Raw genomic sequence first — 26,100 nt, 5'->3', positions numbered from 1 at the left:
TCTCCCCCTCCCCCTGCTTGTGTTCCCTCTCTCGCTGGCTGTCTCTATCTCTGTCAAATAAATAAATAAAATCTTTAAAAAAAAAAAATTTTTTTAAAAAAAAANAATAAGATCTGAGGAGAGATCACATCCAACTCGTCTGAAGGCACTTCAAGCCCAAGTACTTAGCGTAGTTTTTACTACAGGAACTCAATCAGGTTCTTTTTTTTTTTTTAAGATTTTATTTATTTATTTGACAGAGATAGAGACAGCCAGCGAGAGAGGGAACACAAGCAGGGGGAGTGGAAGAGGAAGAAACAGGCTCACAGCGGAGGAGCCTGATGTGGGGCTTGATCCCATAACGCCAGGATTACGCCCTGAGCCAAAGGCAGACGCTTAACGACTGCGCCACCAAGGCGCCCCACTCAATCAGATTCTTAAAATTACCATAATTTCAAAAAAGTAGCAGCATTGTGGTGGAATCTCACTATTCAACCCCTTCAGCTGGAGAAGGAGGAGAAGGAATAACTGGGCAGGAAATAAGACTGACCAATAAGCTCACTTCCTTAGGTCTACAGCTCTTCCTGGCTTTAACAACATACAAAATCTGAAATACAGTGAAGTAAAATGTGTGAAAACTGAAACTCATAAAGTACTGAACTGTTTAAGGCAATGGTTTTCAAACACTGATGAACATCTAATAACATCCAAATGACTGGCTAACCTGATAATCACATAGATGCCTACCTACTATCTCAAACCTTTGGAATCAGAATCTAAAAAGTATGTCAGGGGATTTGTATTTTGAGCAGCTCACCAGGTGTTCTGATGCACAGTGTGTGAATTAAATGTTATGTTATTAACTACACAATCTTCAGTGCCAAGAAAACCTGAGTTCAAATACCTGTTCTAATACTTAACTAGCACTGGGACCACCAACTACCTCCCTAACACTATTTCTAATCCATAAGAAGGAGGACATGCCACCCAAATATATCAAGTGGCTATTCGAAGGATTAAAGATGATGACACATAAAATGCTTAATATAATTCCCGGCACATTTCATAAGCACTGAACGAATTCATTCATTTAACAAACATTTATTTAGGACTTACACAGTATCACATGAGAAACATCTCATTAATTTATTAAGTATTAATAAATATGGCAACTCTACAAATGGTGTCACGTGAACAAAATTATGGGACTCTATCTTAACTAGGAAAGTCTTCCCTGAACTGAGCTGAACATGCAGTAGTAACTGAATGAAAAGGAAAAGAAGTGCATTTCCAGGCAGAGGAAGTATCATAAATAACCAAAAGCCATGTACTTGAAGCAGAACAGAAAGAAGAGTGACTAGGGGAGAAAGGAATGCCAGAACACACTGAAGATGAGGTTGGAAAGGTAACCAGGGACCCAAACAGGTTGTTAAGGATATTAGCTTCTCTTAAAAACAAGGAAAGTCACTGAAGGGCTTTACACATGAAGACAATGTGATTAGATCTGCGTTTTGAAAAAGTCACTGAATCTGGTGTGGAAAACTACAGATCCAGCCACAGTAAATGCAAGTAGGCCATAATTAGGAAACTAATTATCATTAGGAAGAGTGGACATATTCAAGAGGCCAAATTAATAGACTTCAAGAAAGATTAATATGAGTCATGTAAGACAGGAAGATGTCACACTTCTATAGAAAGGGCTGATGAAGCTAGTCACTTGAGTTAAACACAGTAAGAGGACCTATTTGGGGGTGGGGGTAAATAGTGAACTTCAAAATTGAGTACAGTAGTTATTCCCAATTATTGGGTTGAATTGTTCAGAAGTATTCTATTGTATGAAGTACAATCTGTCTGTTTTTATTGGGTGTTTATGGATCTCACAGACAAAAGAATAGGTTTGGCACGTGTGTAAAGTGGATCTGAACAGAATGAAGGTCCTTACCTTCCATTAGGTCCCTTTCCTTTACACAATCCTCCAAAAGCGCCTTTTATGACTAATTTAATACAGTCTCAAGAATTCTACTTATACACTCAGCTGATAAACCATTTTTAAGCTTTAACATTAATATTTATATTAAAGAGTAAGACAGGAAGCCAAACAAAAAAAACCTGCAAAGTCTAGAAGGAAGCTTCAAGTACCTGACTTTCAAGCCATGATCAGGTTTTAAAGTGACAGGCAGGTCTGGAGGATTATCGTTAATTTTCCAGAATGGATAGGGGTGCGACACTACTTAGAAAACTTACTATTCACAGAACCCAATTTGTTTAAAAAAAAAAAAGAAAAAAAAGAAAGTCATCATGCAAATAATGCCCGAATTTGATCTACAAAAACTAGTTTGCATTTACAATGTTAAGTCACTACTGACATGGCACTTTTTAAGTCGCTCGAGTCCAGTCTCATTGAAGATTGTTATACGGGTTGACATGATACTATTGGTCTCCTTAATTAGTGATCAGAGGTATGTATTTAGTCGGATCCCAAGAAGTTTTGCAAGCTTTATCGTTCTAAACCTTCCTCCACCTTTTCATTCCCGCTTAGAAAAACAAGTGTGCAGGAGCCACCGAGGGGGGTGTTAGTCTTCACAAAACACCTGCCCCACCCACCTCACACACAATAACCTTCCGTTCCAAAACTATAGCTACTGCCTGAAAGGACGCCTGGCCGTAGGGCGCTGTTCGGTAACCCAGGTAATCAGGTGCAGACCTCAGAACTGACTGGCGCTGTCTCACCCAGTCGCGGAGTAGTGTCAAATTTCCCAAAAGGGAACCAAGATCTCCACCGCGGAAACCGGAGCTCCAGGGCCCGAGAGAGGGGCTCTCCCTCCCGCAGATGACTCCGGCCCTGCTCTCCCGTCGCCTCAAGGCCTCTTCGGGGGACTCGGGCCTCTCGGATCTGCTCCCCGGAGCTCCCCGCTCCCCCAGCCCGGCCTCGCGCGGGCGCCCACCGTCCCGGCCCGCAGCCGGCAGGCCCGTCACCAGGCAACAGTCACCACCTCTAAGGGCCTTGGGAAGGCCTACTCTGGGTGCGAGCCCTTCCCCATTCCTTCCTCGCTAGCCTTAAGAGCCCAGAAGGGAGTGTGGCAGGTGAAGGAGATCACCCGGTGCCCGTGGGCGGTCACTTACCTCTTCCCCTCTTTCCCGGGAGGGGCGGTGCTGGGGCTTGTTTCCCCCGCCCCCCCAAATGCCTCCTGGCTGCTCCTGCTCAGCCTCAGAGCCTGGCCCTTGCCGCCAGCTTACTCCATAGCCTCCTCCAGCCGTGCGGCCTCAAAGGCTGGAGCCGGAGGAGGGAAGGGGGAGGGGAGGGGAGGGACTGGGGAAGAAGAGTACGGGAGGGGGAAGAAGACCGAAAGACCGACTGGCCAGGGCATGACGTCACTTCCGGCAGGTTCGGAAGGGGCGGGGCATAGGGAACCTAGGCCCCGCCCCAACCTGAAGCTCGGGGGCGGGGTTACGAGCCAGGGGAGGAACCCGATCGCGAGCTGGTGGCGGTTCCTTTGACCCCGGCGGTTCCGTATCCTTGGCGGCCAGAGCCGGCTTCGCGGGCCAGGACCGAGCGGGCAGAGTTTTGTGAGCCCTAACGTTGCCTTCTGCCGGAAAACGAGGACCGACAGCCCTATAGATCCTAACCAAATGTGTACTGAAGGGAAGGGCAGCTGACCTGCCCCCTCTGGTCCTGGGTGAAGAATCACTGACTTTGTTAAAATGCAGTTTGGATTCAGGAATAGGGTCTGATACTCTGCATTTCTATTAAGTGCCCAGATGACGCCAATGCTGCTTGTCAGCAGGCTACACTTAGAACAACAAAGGGTTAAAGTACTAGATGGCAAGCATGAGAATCATGTCCTTAACCCAGCCTACTTGTTTAATAAAGGTTAGAGAGACAGATGGTTATACCCTTGTCTGCACTGATCATAGACTCCTAGCTTTTTCCACCCCACTCCACCCTACCTTCTTACCTACTCGCTCATCACTCCCTCCTCTCCTCCCCTAATTCCTCCCTTTTCACTCCTCATCCCTTACTCCTGTCTCCGCACTATCCTAAGGGTCTTGGGCTAATATTTCAAGGATAAACAGATGGACAGTTTGTTACAAAAGACGTTTGAAGGTGATGGGGCTTTTATTTCTGTCATTCTGTTATAAACATCAGACTATTATGTAAAATTAAAAAGTTCACAAATATATAGAATAAAAAGTGAACACAAAGGTTAATTGTTTGAAGGTTAGCCTTCTAGACCTTTCTATTTATTTACATATATTTGTGTGTAATTCAGGAATTTATTTCTATATAACTAAGATGATAGTGTACACATTTTCTACTTGCTTTTCATTTTTGTTTTGTTTTTCCTACTTATTGAAATCCTTCCAAGATTTCATTCTTCCAAAAAACCTCATTCTTCCAAATTAGCTATTTTATTCCACAGGAAGTCTATGACATAATTTATTTAAATGTTCCCCAGATGATGAACATTTTTATTGTTCTCAGATTTTCATTATTCCTCACATACTTTTTCTTACAGAACAACTGGCAGATAAACTGATTAGTTTTGTTCAGCTCCTTGGCCTAGATCTCTTTCATGAAGAGCTTGCCATGGGTCAAGAAAGGCAAAAAGAAGAAAGAAGAAGCAAAGAGCCTCATGAAGCCACAGCTCTAATAATCAAGACTCCAATGTGTGTGTACATTCCTTTTAAATATGCTCTAAAATAATATTCTTCAAGATTAAGTGTAGCTAGTAGTTAATCATGTAACACTAAGGGTATATAAATTCACACAATAATATATTTCATATCAGTGAAACAAGTTCCTGGGTTTACTCTGTTTTTATTGGCAGACAAACAAACATGGTGCAGTCTTAGTAAACAGATTATGGTTTACATAAGATGGGAGGAGAAGAAAAACTTAAGAGAGACACTGGCAGCGGATATGCCATATAAAAGCATAAGGTTGTCAAACCTGGGAAACACAGATTTTTGTGTAATCTAAATTTGTAAGAACCGTTTAATTTTTTTCTTTTCAGGATGCTCTGGTCCTTTTCAATCTACTCAGCTATGGGATGGTATTATTCACTCCCTTCAGACTCAAGTTGAAATAAAATGGATACATCATTTATGAACAAGCTAAGGTTAATCTTTCTGTTTCCAGTATGATAACAAAACAGTTACAAAGACTGTTTAACTGATTCTGTTGCCGTTGATGTAGTATTAAGTCATCTTATTTTAAATATGTGTCTAAGTAGTAATGACACCTCTCTTCTTAAAGGAGCTTGTCTTTGCCACATTCTAATGAATCATAAAGCATTTGAACCAGTAGGAATGAAGCTATTTAAAAATGAAAAGGAATTAGAATCTGAAGTTTCAAACAGTAGTCTCTACAGGTTTCTAGGCAATAAATCATCTTATATTTTTTGTGAAAGAAGAAAAGGATTCTGGGAATGGGTTAACTGATGAAATAAAAGCAAGGAATCTTTAAGGTTAGTGTTAGCCAATATACTGTAATATCTTGTGTTTAGACTCTTGACAGAACAGACTTCACAGAGCTCAACTTAAATGTTAAGCTTTCAGTTTTATTCAGAACCCAATAAAAGAAAAGTCGTGTGAAAATTAATCCATGTCTGTGTTTGCTCTAAAACCGCTATGAAAGACATTACCACATAAATTTTTTCAGAATTTATACAAGGAAAAATTTGTATCTTCTTTGATGAATTATATGCTTTACAATTTTGAAAAGTGACTTAACCAAAGTAAAAAGAGCCAAGGTTATCTGGAAACGCACAGTAAAAATTTTCTATTACATCATATTAATCATGTTAACTTTAGAATTAGTATATATTCTTTTTATTTACAATCTTAATTTGTCCTCTTTTGGTGACATTCTATTATCTAATAAATTTATTACTTGTGTTTTTTATTGTGAGCTCCCTGAAATCCTTTGTGGAAATAAGGAATGTCTAAATAAGTTTTAATAAGTTAAAATGTATATTTGAAATTTTGATCCCACATAAAATATAAAAGTCCACATATTATTTCTTCCAGAAGATGAAATGATTTCAAATCCTCTAGCACAAGAGATTAGTGAGGAAAGAATAGAGGAATCTATTCATACAATGAGTGGGAATACGGCTTTACCTCCAAATATCATAGTTGACAAACCTGTTCTTTCACTTTCAAAAGAAGGTAATTTCAGTTTTCATTATCTTTTTCCAGAACTTTGTAAGGAAAAACTGATTTTTTAAATTATTTTTTAGAACAGTTTTATGTTCACAAAAAAAAATTGAGCAGAAAGCAGAGTCCCCAAGTATCGACACGTGCCCCCATAGGTATTACCATCCTGTACCAAAGTGATATATTTGTTACAATCTGTGAACCTACTTTGATACATCATTAGCACCCAAAGCTTATAGTTTACATTAGAGTTCACTCTTTGTGTTGTATACATTATACAGGTTTTGACAAATGTATAATGGCATGTACCCGCCATTATGGAATCAAACAGAAGAGTTTCATTGCTCTAAAAACCCTCTCTGGTTCACCTATTCATCTTTCCCTTCCCCCAGACTTCTGGTAACCACTGATCTTTTTACTGTCTCCAAGAATTGACTTTTCAAATATGATAAACGTAGTGTGTTTGGTGTATTCCTTCTCTACTCCTTTATTAGAGTTTCCTTCTACATAGCAATTACATCAGATGAGACAGGTGAGGCGACATAGATCCAATAACATTTATTTTTTACAATGACCACTATCAGGTTAACTGAGGTGCTATACTCCATACTACCAGAAAAAAAGACATGTAGACTCATTACCAGTCCTTACTATTTATAATTTATAGACCATCTTCTATGAGCGTATCCTTTTTCCATTGTATAAGCCCTTCCCAAACATCTCCCTACCCTTTATCTTTCAGGACAAACTAAGCAACCTGTTGCTCAACTCCTCTTTACTATTTGCTTCATCTATTTGTGGTTTTCTCCTTAGGATGCCACTAAAGGTCTCAAGAAGAGCCCCATACCCAGGGCAGTTGAGAGGGATGCATGCATAATTCATTAATGTTTACATCTTTTACTACATTTGGTCAAACTATTACAGAAGCAAGACAAGAATGATTTGCACCTTGGAGGAGCAAAAGATAACAATAATTAGGAGAAGCATGATACGGGAAAGACAAGGTGCCCAAAGAAAGGGCAGTAAGAAGAGAAGTGGGACTAGAAGAGAACTCTGAAGAAAATAGTGGACCCTCAGAAGAAGAGGAGCCAAGCAAAAGTGATTCTTATCTACTACAAATAAAAACACAAGTTGTCCCATCATTTCCCCTTGAGGATATAGGGTACCTCTAGAAATTCCTAACTAAAGATGGGTGTAATTTATCAATAAATATCCTAATAAAAAAAAGTTTCCAGTTATTGGGCCTTTCCCTTGCTAAGCAATCTGTTATGCATTTTGTGTGTATTATTTATAATCTAACAATAGGCTTGTAAAGTAAGGGTTAAAACTCCCATTTTTATAGTTGGGGAAACTGAGATTCAGAAGGATAAATAAATACATAAGACAGTAGGAAAGGAAAACTGGCATTCTGATGAACTTTTTAAAATATTATTATTGAATGTAAAACATTCAAATAGTCCTTCTGGTTTTGTTAACAAAAACTAGGAGTTCCCTACCCTTCTCCTCTCACTCATTTCGCCCTCCCCAGAGACAACCATTTGCAACTTGTATCTCGTATTTCTAAATAGCATGCTTATAATTCCATCTCATGATCTTTCAGTCTTAGGTACATCTATTAATTTTCTACAGAGGAGAATAGTGTTTTATGTCTCTTCCCTCCCTGATATCTATCTCCCAAACACTTTTTTTTTTAAGATTTTATTTATTTTAGAGTGAGAGCACAAATGGTGGAAGGAGCAGATGGAAAAGGAGAGAATCTCAAGCAGACTTGGCACTGAGTGTGGAGCCCGCTCAATCCCACGACCCTGAGATCAGGACCCGAGCCAAAACCAAGAGTCAGACTCTCAACCGACTGTGCCACCCAGGTCCCCCCAAAATACTTTAAGTGGTACATATGTTTTTATATACTCTTTGATGTGTGATATATTTAACAGAAAATGTTAGATGAAATTAGGAGGAATATACGTAGATTTAATACTATTGCATTTAGCTAGAAATTTTAAATATTAAGTAACAAAAGAATATCAAATTTTGAAGAAAAAAAAGAGTTTTTGTGTTAAAACAAAAATCAGCCAAGTCTGGGAACCACTGTTTTAGTTTAGACTGATTATTTTATAGACAAAAAAACAGACTTAGAGAAATTAGATAATTTGCCAAGTTTCCACACTTAACTAATGGCATCAAGATTCAGACTTAGATTTCCGTGCTTTTATCAGTGTTTTATCATTATTGTTGCAGCAAAATATTGCTAAGTCATGAAATGAGAATGAGTGAAACATATTTGGTATGTTTGCTCTTTGTCTCAACTGAATGTGTCAGCCTTCGGAGTAGAGAAACACAAAAATAATTTTAGTTGTTCTTTCTAACAAAAGCAGAGTTTTCAGAGGAGTTTTTAACAGGTTACTAGTAAGAAATCTCTTTATCTTCAAAAGCTTTTAAATCTAGTAGTTTGCAGGGTTTTTTGTTCTTTGTTTTTGTTTGTAAAAAGTTTTGCAAAAGAGACCTAACTTTAAAATTGACTGACTGCTCTTACAGTTAATGCAAAAAAAAAAAAAAAAAATTCACTTGCTTTGAAGATAAGTTTCCAAACCAAAATTTTTTGGAGAAAGCGCATTGGGAAGTTTCTCCAATTTCTAACAAATCAGGCATGAATGGAGTTTTTGCTGTTGTTGTTATCCACTGAAATCTGATTTTTCTGTGATCCTCAAGCAAAAAACGACCCCATCAGACATATTAACAGACATAAAATTAGGAATAAAACAATACAGACACTATCTGGTTTTATAAAAGTAAATAATTATCTGACCAACAAGAACATTTAAGCCACTTTCTGTTTGGCAAAACATGGCTGGTTAGAGGTCCAGGCTGGCCCAGTTGGTAGAGCATGTGACTTTTTTATGTTTTAAGTTTTTATTTAAATTTTAGTTAGTTAACTAAATTAAAATTTAGTTAGTTAACTAAATTAAAATTTAGTTAGTTAATATACTATAGTATATTAGTTTCAGAGAAGAATTTAGTGTTTCAACACTTACTTAACACCCAGTGCTCATCACATTAAATGCCCTCCTTAATATCCATCACTCATTTAGCCCATCGCCCCCACCCACCTCCCCTCCAGCAACTCTCAGTTTGTTCTCTATAGTTAAGAGTGTCTTATGGTTTACCTCTCTCTGTGTTTTTTTTCTTTCCCCCATGTTCATCTATTTTGTTTCTTAAACTTCACGTGAGTGAAATCATATGGTATTTGTCTTATTCTGACTCATTTCACCTTAGCATAATACTCTCTAGCTCCATTCACACTGTTGCAAATGGTAAGATTTCATTCTTTTTGATGGCTGAGTAATATTCCATTGCCTATGTATACCACCTCTTCTTTATCCACTCATCTATCAATATTTGGGCTCTTTCCATAATTTGACTATTGTTGATAAGAGCATGTGACTTTTGGGGTGCCTGGGTGGCTCAGTTGGTTAAGCATCTGCCTTCAGCTCAGGTCATGATCCTGGGGTCTTGGGATAGAGCCTCGCCCCTATTGGGCATCCTGCTCAGTGGGGAGTCTGCTTCTCTCTCTCCCTCTGACCCTCCCCCCTACTCATGCTCTCACTCCTGCTTGCTCTCTCAAATGAATAAATAAAAAACCTAAATAAATAAATAAATAAATAAAGCATGTGACCCTTGATCTCGGGGTTGTAAGTTCAAGCCCCACATTGGGTGTAGAACTTACTTTAAAAAAAAAAAAAAGGCTGTTTAAACGAATGCAATTGGCAACACATCTATATAAATTTCATCCAGGAAATAGAAGTATTAGTTCCTCTATTTTTGAGAAAAGCCATTTCTTAATTTCAATAAACTACAAAAACTGCTTCAGTTGAGTTGAGAACTCTGCCAGCAGTGGTAAAGCAGTGTGATCACTTCAGGCTTCATTGCAAATTTGCATTCGTTTGGCACAAAGAGTTAAGGTGAACCACCTTTGCTGACATTTGTTTGCTTTTTACAGTTATTTGGTTTTTTACTAATAATATCACGACTAATATTTCAAAAATATATGTGTGTTGTTTTAGAAATGCTAGAGTGCAGAATACAACTTCTCCCTCATCTCTGTGGGGTAGGTCTCAGGAATGCCTCTATCAGCTAGAGCAACTCCACTGTTAATGTTTTACTTGACTTCCAGAATATGTTTGGACATAGGTTTTCTCAGTGGAAACAAAGTTTGCATCCTACTGAACACACTGTACTCCTCCTACCAAAACATTTGCACACTTAATGAAATTGCCTGTTTACTTACTTATCTTAACTCCCACTAGAGTGTGAGGTACTTAGGGACAGTCCTTCTCTTGTTCACTGTTGTGTCCCCATTGAATGGCATAGAGCCTAGCTGTTGGTAGGTGTGTAAACGTTTAATGGATGAATGGCACAAGTACATTCTCCTCATTGAATAAATATTTTATTTTTATATATACATCCTATACATATATACATATATGCACATATATGTGTGTGTATATAGGCTATCCTAAACACTGGATAGATCGTACATTCATCAAATGCAGAATCTATCCCCCTTGTATCCTCCACTCAGCACAATGATCACTGAGTATGAAGTGCTCCATAAAGATGACCATGGTGATGGTGTGCATTGCCACAATATCCTTCTTGAGTTTGGGGAGCTTGGGTGGTTCTGTTGGTTGAGTGGCTGACTCTTGATTTTGGCTTAGGTCATGATTTCAGGGTCTGGGATCTAGCCCCCCATTGGGCTCTGTGCTCAGTGGGGAGTCAGTTTGTCCTTCTCCCTCTCTGTCTGCCCCTCCCCCGACCCCTGTCCCCTCTCTCAAATAAATAAATCTTTAAAAAAATATTCATCTTGAGTTTGATTTCTCTACACAGAACTAGAAATGTTTATCATTTCTTCATTGGGCTAGTATGTTCTAGACATGCACATTTCTCTGCTCTGTCTCCTTCAGATTCTTATTTAAATATCATCTTCCCAATGATAGTTCTTGCACATCTTATTTCAAATTGCAATACTACCCCGTCTTGAACTGCTTCTCTTCTTTTCTGCTCAATTTCTCTCCATAGAATTTATCACTAACTGACAAACTTCATTATTTCACTTTTTGTTTCTTTGTTTCTTTGTTTATTGCCTCCTTCCCCTCCACCTTAGAGTATAAGATCCATTAAGGCAAGGATTTTTGTCTGCTTAGGTTACCATTGTATCCCTGACACTTAGAACAGTGCCTAGCACAAAAGAGGTCTCAATAAATATTTGTTGAATAAATTAATCTCTGCCTTGATGCTCTTGCAGAATACTCTTTTTTTCCAGTTATAGACTTGTTTATAATATATCTACTTGTACTTCTTGGTGACTTCACAAAATCTGCCTAGCCTCCTTACTTAGGGTATGGCTGCTGAAGGTCCACTACCTTTCATGTATCTTTTTCTAACACCTGTTCAGTGTCATGCCAAAAGTTTGGTATTAACAAACATGGACTGATTGATTAGAGGCTATTTATAATCTCAAGTCTTTACTAAAGGATTGTTAATTTGATTTATTTTTGGTCATTAACTCAAAGGTAGCAAACTGAGGTGCCTTTAGGAGCCAGACAGATCAGAGAGCCAGGGAGTACTTAATTATCAAACACACACACACATACACACACACACACACACACACACACACCATTGTTTTGCTTGAAATGTATGGCCCTCAGCTATTTTTCCTTTTCCCACTTAACACAGAGATATAGATATGTATAGGGAAATTGATTTTTACTAGAGCTAAGCCAACAGGACAGTATCAAGAAAATGGTAACTGAGACCCTGCCACACTGTTTGGGGTACAATGGAGTGATAGGATTTGTGGTGAACTGGAAATGACATGCCAGTCCAAAGAGAGTATCCACTAATTCATACTAAATCTCTGTGACCAGGCATTTGAATTCAAGCCCAGTGCTTTATGAGATCTTGTGATTTTTTTACAGGGAAGCTTGAAACCCAGAATTTTACATGAAATCTGTCATTTTTATACAAGTTAATTTTATTCAAAATACTTTATAACCAAACAAACCATAGCCATGATCCAAATTTAATGCACAGGCTACCAGCTTGGGAGCTCTGCAAGAGATTTACTATAGCTGCTCCTTTCATAATTTTGTTTGATTTAAAGGAAAAAGAAAACATTAATTATGACATCATGATTAGGATAATGAAAATTTTCATTAACTCTTAACAGGAATAACCAAAAACCCAAGTTAAGATCAACCTATTACTATATTTTAATTTAAAAATAAGAAATATAGTCAACTATGCTGCTTGAATAAAATTATAATTGGTAATTTCATATTCTCTCAGATGTGTACAATAATTCATAAGCTTGACTAGCAGTTTTTTATATTTGGAATTAACCTATTGTTGGCTTTAAAAGCTAGATCAGGGACATCTGGGTGGCTCAGTCAGTTAAGCAGCCAACTTTTGATCTCAAGCTTCTGAAATCAAGCACCATGTTGGGCTCCATACTGGGCATGCAGCCTACTTTAAAAATATATAAAGGAATAAATAAATAAGTAAATAAAAAAACAAACAACTAACTAAATACAAGCTAGATCTTATCACTTTATAATCAATGTTAGCAGAAAATAAAATCAATATAGCTCATGACTTTGATGTCTATTTAAAGGTTAATTTTGAAAAGAAAAATTGTAATTCAGTAAATTTAAATTACCCTGGCATTAAATTCATTCATTATATCACATTAAGGTAATTTTCTTTTATATTATTTAGATATGGAAGAATTTTATAATATTGGTTGAATGTGTATATGTTATTTATCAATTTGGTGGTTACTTACTTTTGTTTCTAAGCTGTGGAAGGTGTTTGGAAACAGCAGACATTGCTATGTATTTTTTTAACTGATTCACCTTCCATTCTTGGAAAATATTTTGGAGCCTCCTGTTAAAACACAAAATCTTCAATTAAGTAAAGTGGAGGATCTTATTCTCTCAAACACTTGTCTGGACAAAGAGGTTATTCCAAGCTTATGTCTACCTGAGTAAGTGATCATTTTGATTGTTAAATAATTTATAACTAAAGAATCCTTTCACATATTTTTCCCTTGGTATGTTAAGTTGTAAGAACATATCCATACATCTAAGCTGACATCTCTTCTATAAATTAATTATTGTGAATTCTCATTTGATCTAACATAGAAAATTGTTGGTTATGACCTGTGAGAAGATCATTGGAGATCAGAGTGGTTTCAGTCATATGAATTTAGTAATGATTTGTCATTCATCCATTCCCTGCACCACGCTGTGTTTTCCAAAGTTCTATCATTTGTTTTATGACCCTAAAATAATATAACCATCACAGTTTCTACCAGTTTGTTTATCCCTCCCCTTAAAGAATCTATCATCTAGTAGGGGAGGTATTCATGGAACAAAACATTACAGCCTAGAGGCTATTATGCTAAGCGAAATAAGTCAATAGGAGAAAGACAATTATCATATGATCTCACTCACGTGGAATTTAAGAAACAAGGCAGAGGATCATAGGGGAAGAGAGGAAAAAATGAAACAAGAGGAAACCAGAGAGGGAGACAAGCCATAAGAGACTCTTAATCTCAGGAAACAAACTGAGGGTTGATGGAGGGGAGGGCGGCGGGGGAATGGAGTGGCTGGGTGATGAACACTGGAGGCTACGTGTTGTGGTGAGTGCTGTGTATTGTGTAAGACTGATGAATCACAGATCTGTACCCCTGAAACAAATAATACATTATATGTTAAAAATAATATTAATTAATTAAATTTTTTTAAAGTACAGTCCAATGAGATAAGCCCTATCATAAAATCAGCCTCATTTGTGGAGATATTCAGGGAACCATATAACCTGCGTGAGGTTCCCTTCTCCTTCCCCCATCACTCCTGAATAAACCAGCTTCTAGGAACTATAAGTATAAAACCTTGGGTACTGTTGGAATTCCAGCAGGGAGACCCTGATATATGATGCTTTTCCCCATATGGGCCAAACAAGAAAAGAACATTATATTCCAAGGCTGAGAACCAGAAAGCTTCAGATCCTGAGAGGGGTTTGGTGACTAGGGACCTGTGGACCCACTTAGATAGTCACCTGTGGCCCTATTTGCACATGGTTGGCTTCCTTAATTCATAATGGGCCAAAAAAGACCCAAACAAATGGCTGAGTCTTCTCCAGCCCTTGAGACAGGGAGAGTGTAGGGATCTCATCAGCCAGTAGGCCTTATATCACTTGGCATTTCCAGGCAAAAGGGTAGGCTATCTGCAAGAGAAAAATAATTCAAAAGCCATAAATCTTTTCATCTGCAACATGAGGGTCTACAAGATAACTAGTCACACCTAAGAAAATATTTGAGGAAAGATTTCAATCAGATTACAAAGAACAGCCGGATGGAGATAGATGGAGAAGGAAGAAAACAGTGTAGGCAATGAACTTTGATCTGTGACCGCCTAGCATTTTCTCTTCTCTCTGATTGTGTATCGGCATGTGGTATGTACACACACACACACACACACACACACACACACACACGTATTAATTCCTAGTTGACATGGTAAGACTTTGGGAGGATGTATAAAATGTAAGTGCTAAATAAGAAGCCAAAACAAAATGGACCCAGTATTAAAGGAAATTAGAATAAATACCAACCTGTCTCTACAAAACCTGGGTGTTCAGATGGCAGCCCATGAGGAAAAGGAGGAATTAAAGACATCACTGAAGAGAGGGAGGAGTGAAAGGATCCTGAATTTCTTGTTTTACTCGGGTAGGGAGATAAAAAAGAGAAAAGTGTGGTGGAATAGAAGTGCATCTTGACTGGGGAAATATTTGGTATCTTTTTTTCAAAAATGATAGAACCACGTGCACCTAATTATTGGAGTGGGAAAAGCAAGGGAATCACTCATGGAATTGAACAGTGCAGATGAACTCCTCTGAACAAAATCTAAGAAAACTAGGAAAAATGAAAAGGTGGCAAAAAATATTTTAATTCCTTGAATATAAAGGTACAGAAAGCTGTGGTGGTATTTGGTGAAGAAAAATGCTATTCCCTCTAATTTACTCCTGTAATCATCCAGCAAAAATTGTTAAAATTATTCTCTCAAAATTAGTCTCTTTAGATTTGGTTAAATACAAACTAGACTGTTATATTTTATCAAACAGTGTTTTCGGTAGTTAAATGGAAATGCTAACTATTAATTTGTTGTTTTTTTTAATCTGTGGTGCTGACAACTGGTTTATTAATGCAGCAATTAAATGTTTGGATACTTCCCTGACGAATTATAGTTGCAGTTACTCAGCAGTTAGTACAAAACAGAAAAGACAAGATTGAGTATACGGAAGATACTCTTTGATGTCATAGTAAAATACTGTAATCAAGAGAGAGATTGCCTATTCACTGATGAGTACTCTGACATTCAGTCAGGAATCATTGAACTTTTAGGAAAAAGAAGATATTCAAACTTTAGTTCTTTCTATAATAAAATATTTTAAAAGATTTTATTTATTTATTTATTTTGGAGATACAGAGAGCGGGGGTAGGGGAAGGAGCAGAGGGAGAGGGACGACAGGCTCAATCTCATGACCCTGAGATCATGACCTGAGCTGAAACCAAGAGTCGGACCCTGAACTGACTGCGCCACCCAGTCACCCCTAAAATATTTTTAAAGATACAAGTTTCATGGGGAACCTGGCTGGCTAATTTGGTGGAGCATATGAATCTTGATCTCAGGGTCATGAGTTCAAGCCCCACACTGGGTGTAGAGCTTACTTAAAAAAAAAAAAGTAGCAGGGGCGCCTAGGTGGCGTAGTCGTTAAGCGTCTGCCTTTGGCTCAGGGCGTGATCCTGGCGTTCTGGGATCGAGCCCCACATCAGGCTCCTCCACTAGGAGCCTGCTTCTTCCTCTCCCACTCCCCCTGCTTGTGTTCCCTCTCTTGCTGGCTGTCTCTCTCTCTGTCGAATAAATAAATAAAATCTTTTAAAAAAAAAGTACAGAATATTTAATAAACTGAGTATCACATTTTAATATTTTTCTTCAGTGGTGTCAAAGTACTTCATGAAGTACTTTTTCATTTCACTATACCTGCCATGTAAATTGTATATCAAATGTAACTGATGTAGTGGAGGACATTAGATCAAAGGTAACTATGTCACAGGGGCATTGTAAGAAACACATTTTAATATAGTGTAGGATTAGAGAGCTGACGTATCTGGAAATATTAATTTCTGATGTATTAATTTGGCAATCTTTTACCAAAATAAAAATTGAGTGTCATAAATCATGTCACTTTTTAGCTACGTTGGTAGCCATAAAATTTCACGTTTAAAACAAAATACTACTCGATAATGCTGGATGTAATTATGCAGGTGTTTGGCATATAGAATTATAAAGATTAATTCATTTTTTATTTGAGCGAGAGAGAGAAGAGATAGAGTATGTGGGCATGTGTGAAAGCGGAGATTTGGGGCAGAGGGGGAGAGAGAGGAAGAGAGAAAGAATTCCAAGCAGACTTCTCGCCTAGCTCCAGCCCAGCAGGGAGCTTGATGCCATGACCCGTGTGATCATGACCCATGAGCTCGTGACCTGAGCTGAAACCAAGAGTCAATCACTCAACCAACTGAGCCACCCAGACAGCCCTGGCCTATAGAATTATAAAAATAATTTCCTGTGTGTTTGAAATATTTCACCCTAAAAACGTTTTAGTGTAAAAAGAATCCACAAACCAAATAAAGCATCATAGCATTATAACTGACTACCAAGTATTACAATCTCCATTTTTTTTGTAACCCATGTTAGAGAAAATGAGAAAAGAACAGAAGCATTTGGAGCAACGTAACTGTATCTAAGATTATTACTGCACAACATTAGAGAAGAGTTATGATAGCCACTTACCTTCATGGCTATTGTATCAGAACCTAACACCCACAAGTTACAAAAACAGGTGAAAAAAATTACAATAACAGTTTTACAATTTTCTGGTCTTTTTTTAAAAAAATTATTCAAGCTAAGGTTAATCTGTTTCCAGTATGATAACAAAACAGTGGTCCTGAAAACTCTTATCAAAGCAGTTTTGCAAATGAGATCATTATTAAAAGTATGGACAGAACAACTAGTTCGGTTTTTATTGGAGTATCACTCTGAGCTATTCAAGGTATACCTTGAATAGCTCTGGCGTTTTGCCTAGGCACATTTATTACTAAGCTATTTGCGTCCAGCAAAAAGGCAAATCATTCACTTAATAAAAAATTTACTGAGTACCTGTAATGTGCAAAGTTTGAAGGAATGCTGTTTTCCCATACCCACTAAAAAGAAGGAAGCAGCCTTAGAACAATGTCAATATTTGCAAGAATATTGATTCATTTCTTCAACCCATTTCTGGTGCATTGCTATGTGCCAGACGCTGTTATAGGTGGTTAGAATACATCAGCATACAAAACACAATGATGCACGTCCTTGAGGAGCTTATATCCAAGTGAGGGACAACAGACAATTAAAAAACAAATACACACAATAAATCATCAAATCATATAGTTTGATAGAAGGCAATAGTTGCAATACTTGCAATAAAAAGGGAAAAAGAGCTAGTTAAGGGGATTTAGGGTGCTGGGGTGAGGGTGAACACACAGTACTAAGGTGGCCAAGACTGGCCTCACTAAGAAAGTAAGAGTTGAGCAAAGACTGGAAGGGGGAGAGAGAATCAGCCAAAGGGCTGTGAGGGTAGGATAGTGGTATTGGGCAGAGAACGGTTCCTAGTGCAGCTGACCTAGGGGTGATGCATGCCCGGGTGCTGAGGAAGAGCAAGAAGTGGTGAGCAGAGGGGAGAGTAGTAGGAGAGGAGGTCAGAGACGTGGGGGCCATTGTAAGCCATTGGAGAGACATTATTTCTGCTTGGAATACAATGGGGAATCACTGGAGGGTTTGAGGAGAACAGTAGCCTGATTTGACTGACATTTATAAAGATAATCCTAACTTTTGTGTTGAGAATGGGTTGTTCAAGGACAAAGGTAGAAGCAGAAACACCTTTTCCGAGGCTCTTGTAATAATCTGGGCAAGAGACAGGGTGACCTGAAGCAGAGGAATAGCAATAGAATTAGTAAGATAGGCTCGCCTTCTTGATTATCTTTTGAAATATCTTAGAAAAAGATTGTCTTTCAGCCTCACTCTGTATTTTAGTACCAGGCAGTGGCACTTTTAGTGGTGTTATTTCTCTTAAAGCCTCTACAAAGAATTGTTTCTTCTTCAATTTCTTTGTTTAAAAAAAAATTCTGATGTCACAAGAAACATATTAGCTCAAATTTTGTAGCGGTTCTTTCAACCTTAACTGAAGCTTCTTTTCCATTATTTCAGAGAAAAAGATGGTATTAAGTATATACTTAATAGAAAAAGATGGTATTAAGTATTAAGCAGCCCCCCATTTATGAATTTTGTTGTTTTAAGTAAATGCTACACCCAATGTGGGCTTCGAACTCACGACCCTGACATCAAGAATCGCATGCTCTGCTGACTGAGCCAGCCGGGTGCCCCATACACATTTATGAATTTTGAATGGAATATATTCTAAAAGCCCATTTTTAAGTCAGTTGTTATTCGGAACCTAGGTTTTCATCAAAATAATAAAATAATAAAGGGAGGTTAGGGCCCAGGTTGCATAAATCTTTAATTTTACAGTCACTAAACGAAAATTCAGGCGTATGATTGTAAAAGAGGCCCCAGATTCCAACCAGGAATTGAGAATGAACATTTCCTCTGTCCCCCTCTTCCTTACCACTTAACTTCTGCACATTCTTCTTTCTCACCCTGCCTCCTCCTCTGGGTAAATAAACTATCTTTCCTACCTATAGTCGAGAAGTTAGAGAGAAGTTTCTCATTTTTTTTACCTCCCGTCATGTCAGAACTAGCAGTGTCATAGAGAAACTCACTGGTTCGAATTTTGTAACAAGCCACAAAAGAACTTGACACAGGCTGGAGGAAGTGGGGGTGGGATTCAGGAAGCAGGGGGAAGGGCTTCTGGAGACCGGGGATGGGGTATTTCAGGGACGCTGAGATAGGGTTATTTATGATAGGGGCTTTCAAACATGCTAAGCTTTCCCCTGATACATGGTTTACCTATGCTGTCTACTGTCTGTCTGGAACACTTTTCTTCCAAAATGTATGGCTTATTCACTTCACATCTGTTAAGGCCTCTGCTTAAAATGTTACCCTCTCAGAAACACAGAAGCCTTCCCTAAGAGAGCTACCCATCTTCTTTGTTCTCACCTCTTACCCAGGTTTATGCTTTCTTGATGGCACTTAACCCTGCCTGAAATTATATTATGTATTTGCTGATTTTTTAAAATCCTCTTTATCTCCCAAGAGAATGTAAGTTTCAGGAGTTCAGAAAATTTTTTCTTCTTCTTCTTTTTTTTTTTTTTTAACTTCAGAAACTTGGTCTGTTTATTCATCACTTAGGACAGTGCTTAGAACACAGCAATCACTCACTAAATTTTCACTGAATGACAGAACAAATTAATGGGAACAGCTCCATGACTGGAAATTGGCAGGACACTTGAAGCTAATGGAAAAGTGTCCCAGGGTCCAGGATAAAAGAGCTGCGTGCACATGAAGGTTCAGAATTAGTATGTCTAGGGAGTGCCCTGTATAACAATATTAGCTGATGGATTACTTACCCCAGATACATATAGTAATCTGGGATTACTTTTGTGTAACCCAAACTGGAAAAGGATATTTATCTTTTTTAAGATTATAAAGTTTTAATGTATTTTAAAGCAACTATTTATATACAGACCATGTAATTACAGTGTAAGATTATTTAGACCACTGTTTTTATGGAAGTACAAATAATTTTCATTATAGGAGAGCATTACACTAAGGATTGGTTAACCTAGTTTCAGTTAAAGTACATACATGAAAGTAGAAAATAGAATTTGAAGAATTCTATAAAAGAATCAAGTATTTATACCCTTTATAATTCAGAGGCCTTCTGTTACCCACCCCCTCTCCCCATCTGCAATCCTCTTCCCCTACTCATTGGTCCAAAATATTGAGAGGGTTTTTTTTTATGTTGGATTCCTGGCTAGAGAAAAATTCATATTAAATATTTGAAAATATCTGTTTTTATGTAGACTCCAGTTACTTTACTGGATCTGGTTGTAAGAAACCTCCGAAGCTTCTACATGCAGAAGATCCAGATGCCATATGAGGTATCGATTCAAATTTGTTCCTTCTTCATCATTAAGAGACTATTACAGCCTAGTAAGTTGGAGAGGAGCCAAGGGTGAGTATGTAATAAATATATAATGTTATAAAAGGTAGTTACGTGAAGGTTATTTTTTTGATCTCCAGAGCAAGTTCTTCTGTAGTTCTTTTAGAAAGCCCTTTGTCTGATTAACTTTCATCTAAAAAGGCAAAAATTTTCTCTCTCAATGCTGCTTCCAAGTCTCACCTCCCCTTCTGCCTATTACCTACCTGCCTGCTTCCTTGCTCCTGTGCTCTCTTCTCTTTGTCTGACTCTCTCAGATTCTTTCTCTGTGTGTCATTCTCTCTCTCCCCTTCCCTACTCTTTTCTAGGAAATGACCTAGTTTTAGAGAGACCTGACCTTCCCGGTTGAATAGATGCCATGAATTGTTTCACTCAATGTCTTCTGGCAATCGATCAAATGCCTTAGTTTAGATTTTCTTTAAACTATCAAATATTTTCAATATAAATTTCATAAGATTGTCATGCGAGAGACAAAATAACATAATAGATCTAAATGTAGGTGCCGGGGCCAAATTGCCCAGGAACATCACTTAACCTCCTTGTGTTTCAGCTTCCTCGTTGACAAAATGGGAATAATAATGGCATCTACCCCACTGGGTAATTATTAAATATTTAATATTTATACTCAATACTAATATCGTAAATTAAAAATATTACCAATATTTAAATTGTATTATTATTTAAATATTAAATACTACTAACATTTACTAGTACTTGATACTAATATTGAGCCCTACTATGTGTCAGACACTGTGCTGAGCACTAACATGGATTTATAGAATTATTTCTTCTACACAATATTTTTTGTAGGCATTAATATTATCCCATTTTATAGGTAAGGTAAATGAAGCTTTAGAGAGAAGTTAATTAACTTGGCCAACTAGAAAAGTAGGTAATAGTTTTTTCCTTAAATAAAAGTTTCTAAGGCATTACTAATTTTTAGAAAAACATTCGTAGAGTAGGACATAAATTTATTTGTCGGACTTACTTGGAACTTCTCAGCTAATAGATTTTCTCTCATTCTCTTCTTTGAACACAAGGTATACGGCAACAGGTATGTTGCCACATGTATCCTGTCCGTTGGAGGCAGTTAAACAGCAATACTAATGAAGTATTCTGAGCTCAGCATCTGGAATCTTTTTGGATTAATTCAACCATAGCTTACTAAACTTCATTTGGCTGCCATTACTACATTAGCTTTTTACATTCAATTTCTCATTACTTTTGGCTTTTGAGGGAAGTGGAGGAGTTGTAGGCATTTAATATTTATTTCTGTTCAACAACATGCTTTAAAGAGAGGTAATGAATATAAGTGCTTGCACCGTGCTATGTCCTGCAAGCATTTGGAAAGTGAAAAATGATCTCATAATATTTTCCCCTAAAGCGTAACTATTTTATCTCTTCTTGAAGTTTATCCCTCATTGAGTAAAACTTTCAGATTATATCATTATACAACTTAATTGAATTTTTAAAAGATTTTATTTATTTATTTGTCAGAGAGAGAGAGCACAAGCAAGGGGAACGGCAGGCAGATGGAGAAGCAGACACCCCACTGAGCGAGGAACGCAATGTGGGACTTGATCCCAGGACTCTGGGATCATGACCTGAGCCTAAGGCAGATGCTTAACCGACTGAGCCACCCAGGTAGCTTGAATTTTTAAACTGTCTTTCTGTTTTATGTTGTACGTTCTTTTCCCTATACTTGAATTGATTACTTAAATTCATGAATGTTATTCTATTTTTAATTATTTTTTTAAGATTTTATTTACTTATTTGAGAGACACAACACGTGGGTAGAAGGGCAGAGGGAGAAGCAGACTCCCCACTGAGCAGGCAGCCCAACACAGGACTCCTTCCCAGGACCCTGGGATCATGACCTGAGCCAAAGGCAGAGGAGGCAGATGCTTAACTCACTGAGCCACCCAGGCGCCCCATGAGTGTTGTTTTAAAATGCTCCTGATATCAAATATTCACACATCCATCTGTTCAATTATTCACTAAATGTTTTTTGAATATCTGTTATGTAACAGACTTTGTATAAGCATCAAAAAATACAAAGATGTATAAGATAATCTCCCTGCTTTCCATAAGCTCATGTACCATTGTTCAAAGTAACTGACACATGGTAGATACTCAATATATATTTGTCAAATAAATTAATTCAGTGAAAGAATTGATGTATGAGAGAGATAACCATTATAAATCAATCATAATAAAATACAATAGGGATATGTTCAAACCAGAGGAAGTCATGGAAGACTGGAGGAAGATTATCTCACCTAGTTTGAGGGGATCAGGCTAAGTTTGTGGAAGAGAAAGAGCCTAGTAGGAGTCTTAAATAATTAGATGTTAGCTAAACCAAAAGAGTAGAGAAGGGAAGGATATTCTGGAAAAAGGAACATTGTGAACAAAAATAGTTAAGTGCTAGAAACCACAGCCAAGGGGTGGCAAGAATTAAAGCTAGAGAAATAGATAGAGTCAGATCTTGAAGGGCCTCATTTAGCAATGAAGAAAATCACTGGGCAGTTGGGGAGACATTGAAACTTATTTTCTTTTTAAAGATTTTATTTATTTATTTGACAGAGAGGGAGAGAGCACAAGCAGGGGGAGCGGCTAGCAGTGAGAGAGGGAGAGGGAGAAGCAGGCTTCCCGCTGAGCGGGGAGCCCGATGTGGAGATCCATCCCAGGACCCTGAGATCATAACCTGAGCCAAACACAGATGCCCAACTGACTGAGCCACCCAGGTGCCCCGAAACTTACTTTTAAGACAGTGATATGGCTCGCAGTGCTCGAGTTGTTCAGTTGTTTAAATGTCCGACTCTTGATTTCAGCTCAGGTCATGATCTCACCATTGTGGGATAGAGCCCCATGAGGGCTCTGCACTGAGCATAGAGCCTGCTTAAGATTCTCTCTCTTTCAAGGGGTACCCTCTTACACTGTTGGTGGGAATGCAGGCTGGAATAGCCACTGTGGAAAACAGTATGGAGTTTCCTCAAGAAGTTAAAAATAGAGTTACCCTACAACCCAACAATTGCACTACTAGGTATTTACCCCAAAGATACAAATATGATAATCCGAAGAGGTGCATGCACCCCAATGTTTATAGTAGCCTTGTCCATAATAGCTAAACTATGGAAAGAGCTGAGATGTCCATTGACAGGTGAATGGATAAAGATGTGGTATATGTATATAATGGAATATTGCTCAGCCATCAAAAAGAACGGAATCTTACCATTTACATCGACATGGGAACTAGAGGGTATTACGCTGAGCGAAATAAGTCAATCAGAGAAAGACAATTATCATATGGTTTCACTTACATGTGGAATTTAAGAAGGAAAAGAATAGGATCATAGGGGAAGGGAGAGAAAAATAAAATAAGATGAAATTAGAGAGAGAGACAAACCATAAGAGACTCTTAACTCCAGAAAACAAACTGAAGGTTGCTGGAGGGGCAGAGGATGAGGGGATGGGGTAACTGGGTGTGGGCATTAAGGAAGGCATGTGATGTGATGAGCACTGGGTGTTATATACAACTAGTGAATTATTGAATTCTACATCTGAAACTAATGATGTTGGCTAATTGAAATCAAATTAAAAAAAAAAAAGATTCTCTCTCTCTCCCTCTCCTGCTGCCCTCCCCGACTTGCACACGCACTCTCTCTCTTAAAAAAAAAAAAGAGAGAGAGAGAGAGAGAGACAGTGATATGACTAGATTTATATTTCAGATAGAGCATGCTTAGCAGCAGTATGTAAAATGGGTTGAAAGCATTCTTAGAAGATATTACAGTAGTCTAAGTGAGAAATGATGTAGTCTTGTACTATGGTGGAGGCAAAAGGGATGGAGAAGAGGGGAGAAGTTTGAGAAATATTTGGGAAATATAAATGGCAACACTTGACTGCTTCTGGCAGTCAAAGAGAAAGGTGACTCAAAGCTGACTCTCCAGTTCCAGATGGCCTGACTACTGCCATTCCAGACAGAAAAACAGGAAGAAGAACATGTTTAGGGAGATGATCCAATCTGGTTTGGCCTTTTGATTTAAGATACGTATGGGACATCCTAGTTGATATTTTCAGCAGGGCAGCTGGATGCGCACCACTGAACCTCAGGGGGGAGGTATGAGCTAAAACTAAGTATCTGGGAACACGTGGAAATTGAGGTCATTTGGAGTACAGCGGGTAAAATAGGAGATCCAAGAACAAAACATGAAGGAACACCAGTAGTCAAGGGGCGAGTAAAGAGGAACCTATGAATGAGACAGAGAAGCAGTGTGAGGAGGGGAATGAGGTAAAGTCCTGCCCATAAGGCCAAGGAGTTGTAGCATTTTAAGGAGGAGGGCTCTGTGGCGGATCAGGACTGCACCAACCCTCTGGAGCCAGCTAGTGAGAGCTAATTCAGCAGTTTGAGAGGCAAAAACCAGGTTGCAGTGGGATGAAAGGGAACGAATGGCTAAAGAAATTAAGAGTGGGTGTACGATAAGGGGAAGAGAGAAAAATGGGCAATAATTGGGGTGGTGCTGAGTCAAGCCAGAGGTTCCAGCATACTGATCCTCTCAGAAGAGAGCAGAGGACATGCCCTCAAGGGCACAGACCAAGGGTTTGCCTGGCACACGAGGAGGGATATTGGAATAAAGATGACAGTGTGCGTAGATGTAAATAAATGTGTAGGTTCAAGGTGGAAAGTTGAGAGAGATTGTCAAGTGATGCACTCATTTTCCTTGATGAAGTGGGAAGAGGAGATATTGTCTGAGGAGTTGGACCAACGAATGGATCACGTGAGAAGAGGGGGATAGTTTGAAATAGACAGTGAGGGGAATGGGAAAAGCAGCTGAGAAAGGATATGTAAATGGATTGATGAGGAATTCTAAGCACCCGGGTGACGTAGATAAATCTTAGTGGTGCCAGCTTGTTAGCCATGTGGTCCAAGTTTTTGTTCCTTTATCAGTAAGGTAGGGCTGATACTAATAATACCTACACATCTAGACCTGAGGTTACTGAAGACTTTATGTGGGAAAAACACAAAAAGTTTGGTACATGGTATGCACTCATTTTAAGCTACTACTATATTGTTATTTGAAGGATAGTAGATTCTGTATAAAGAGTTGGGTGCAGAAGTTTACATTTTCCAAGGCAGTATAATTCCAGGGTATCACCATAGGTGTGTTTAAGTAAAAGCCATTATAGTGAAGATCGACAAAAACCCTAAAATTGATGGCCTTCAGGATTCCAAGGGCTACTCTGATTGAGAATTGCTTTGGTGTACGTGGAGGCCAAGCAAGGTTTTCATCTGTAGATCAGAATCGGGAGAGGCTTAGTTGTACGGGCTAAGACAGCTCACAGAACAGTGAAAAAAGCACTGCTCGTGTTCATGCAATTGTGTTTTGAACATGCCTCTGATGGGGTTCATGACATGCCACCCCAAAATACGGCATTTGGCATATTGAATACTTTAAGCTGAAAGAGTCTGAGAAGATGGCAGAAGCAGGAAAGTCACCCTGACCTCCTCCCCCCTTGCCCGTCTTCCCTGATAAAGGCCATAAAACTGTCCTGTTAGAGGTGCCCTCCTTACACTCAAGGTCGGGGGCATCTTTATCTCTGAAGACAAAGGGACACCAAGAAGAGTCGGGACAAACAGGCCTTGCTAAGTTTTCCCCAGTTTATTACAACTACCTAATACTC

The 26,100-nt window shown here is 38.5% G+C and overlaps 2 protein-coding genes across 3 annotated transcripts in view; one reads left to right on the top strand and one right to left on the bottom strand.

The window, feature by feature from the left end:
- SCYL2 (SCY1 like pseudokinase 2) overlaps positions 1-3,331 on the bottom strand; it is a 58,208-nt gene extending 54,877 nt beyond the window's left edge. The window contains exon 1 of one of the 2 annotated variants that reach the window (XM_002928485.4): positions 3,103-3,331. The gene's annotated coding sequence lies outside the window, so the exon portion shown is untranslated. The remainder of the gene's footprint in view (positions 1-3,102) is intronic. The other variant, XM_034644373.1, reaches the window with a different exon arrangement.
- On the top strand, positions 2,810-25,498 carry DEPDC4 (DEP domain containing 4). The gene is given in 16 exon segments (XM_034643672.1): positions 2,810-3,002; positions 3,415-3,482; positions 3,484-3,583; positions 4,992-5,099; positions 5,144-5,412; positions 5,892-5,922; positions 6,013-6,150; positions 13,005-13,042; positions 13,044-13,184; positions 15,386-15,422; positions 15,425-15,602; positions 16,959-17,103; positions 17,188-17,313; positions 20,285-20,309; positions 20,312-20,362; positions 25,371-25,498. Coding segments are annotated over 16 exon segments (1,776 nt in total).
- Positions 25,499-26,100: the final 602 nt, after the last annotated feature.

The sequence above is a fragment of the Ailuropoda melanoleuca genome, chromosome 15, assembly GCF_002007445.2.
Source record: "Ailuropoda melanoleuca isolate Jingjing chromosome 15, ASM200744v2, whole genome shotgun sequence".
Classification (NCBI taxonomy): domain Eukaryota; kingdom Metazoa; phylum Chordata; class Mammalia; order Carnivora; family Ursidae; genus Ailuropoda; species Ailuropoda melanoleuca.
This window is presented reverse-complemented; position numbering and strand designations above follow the sequence as displayed.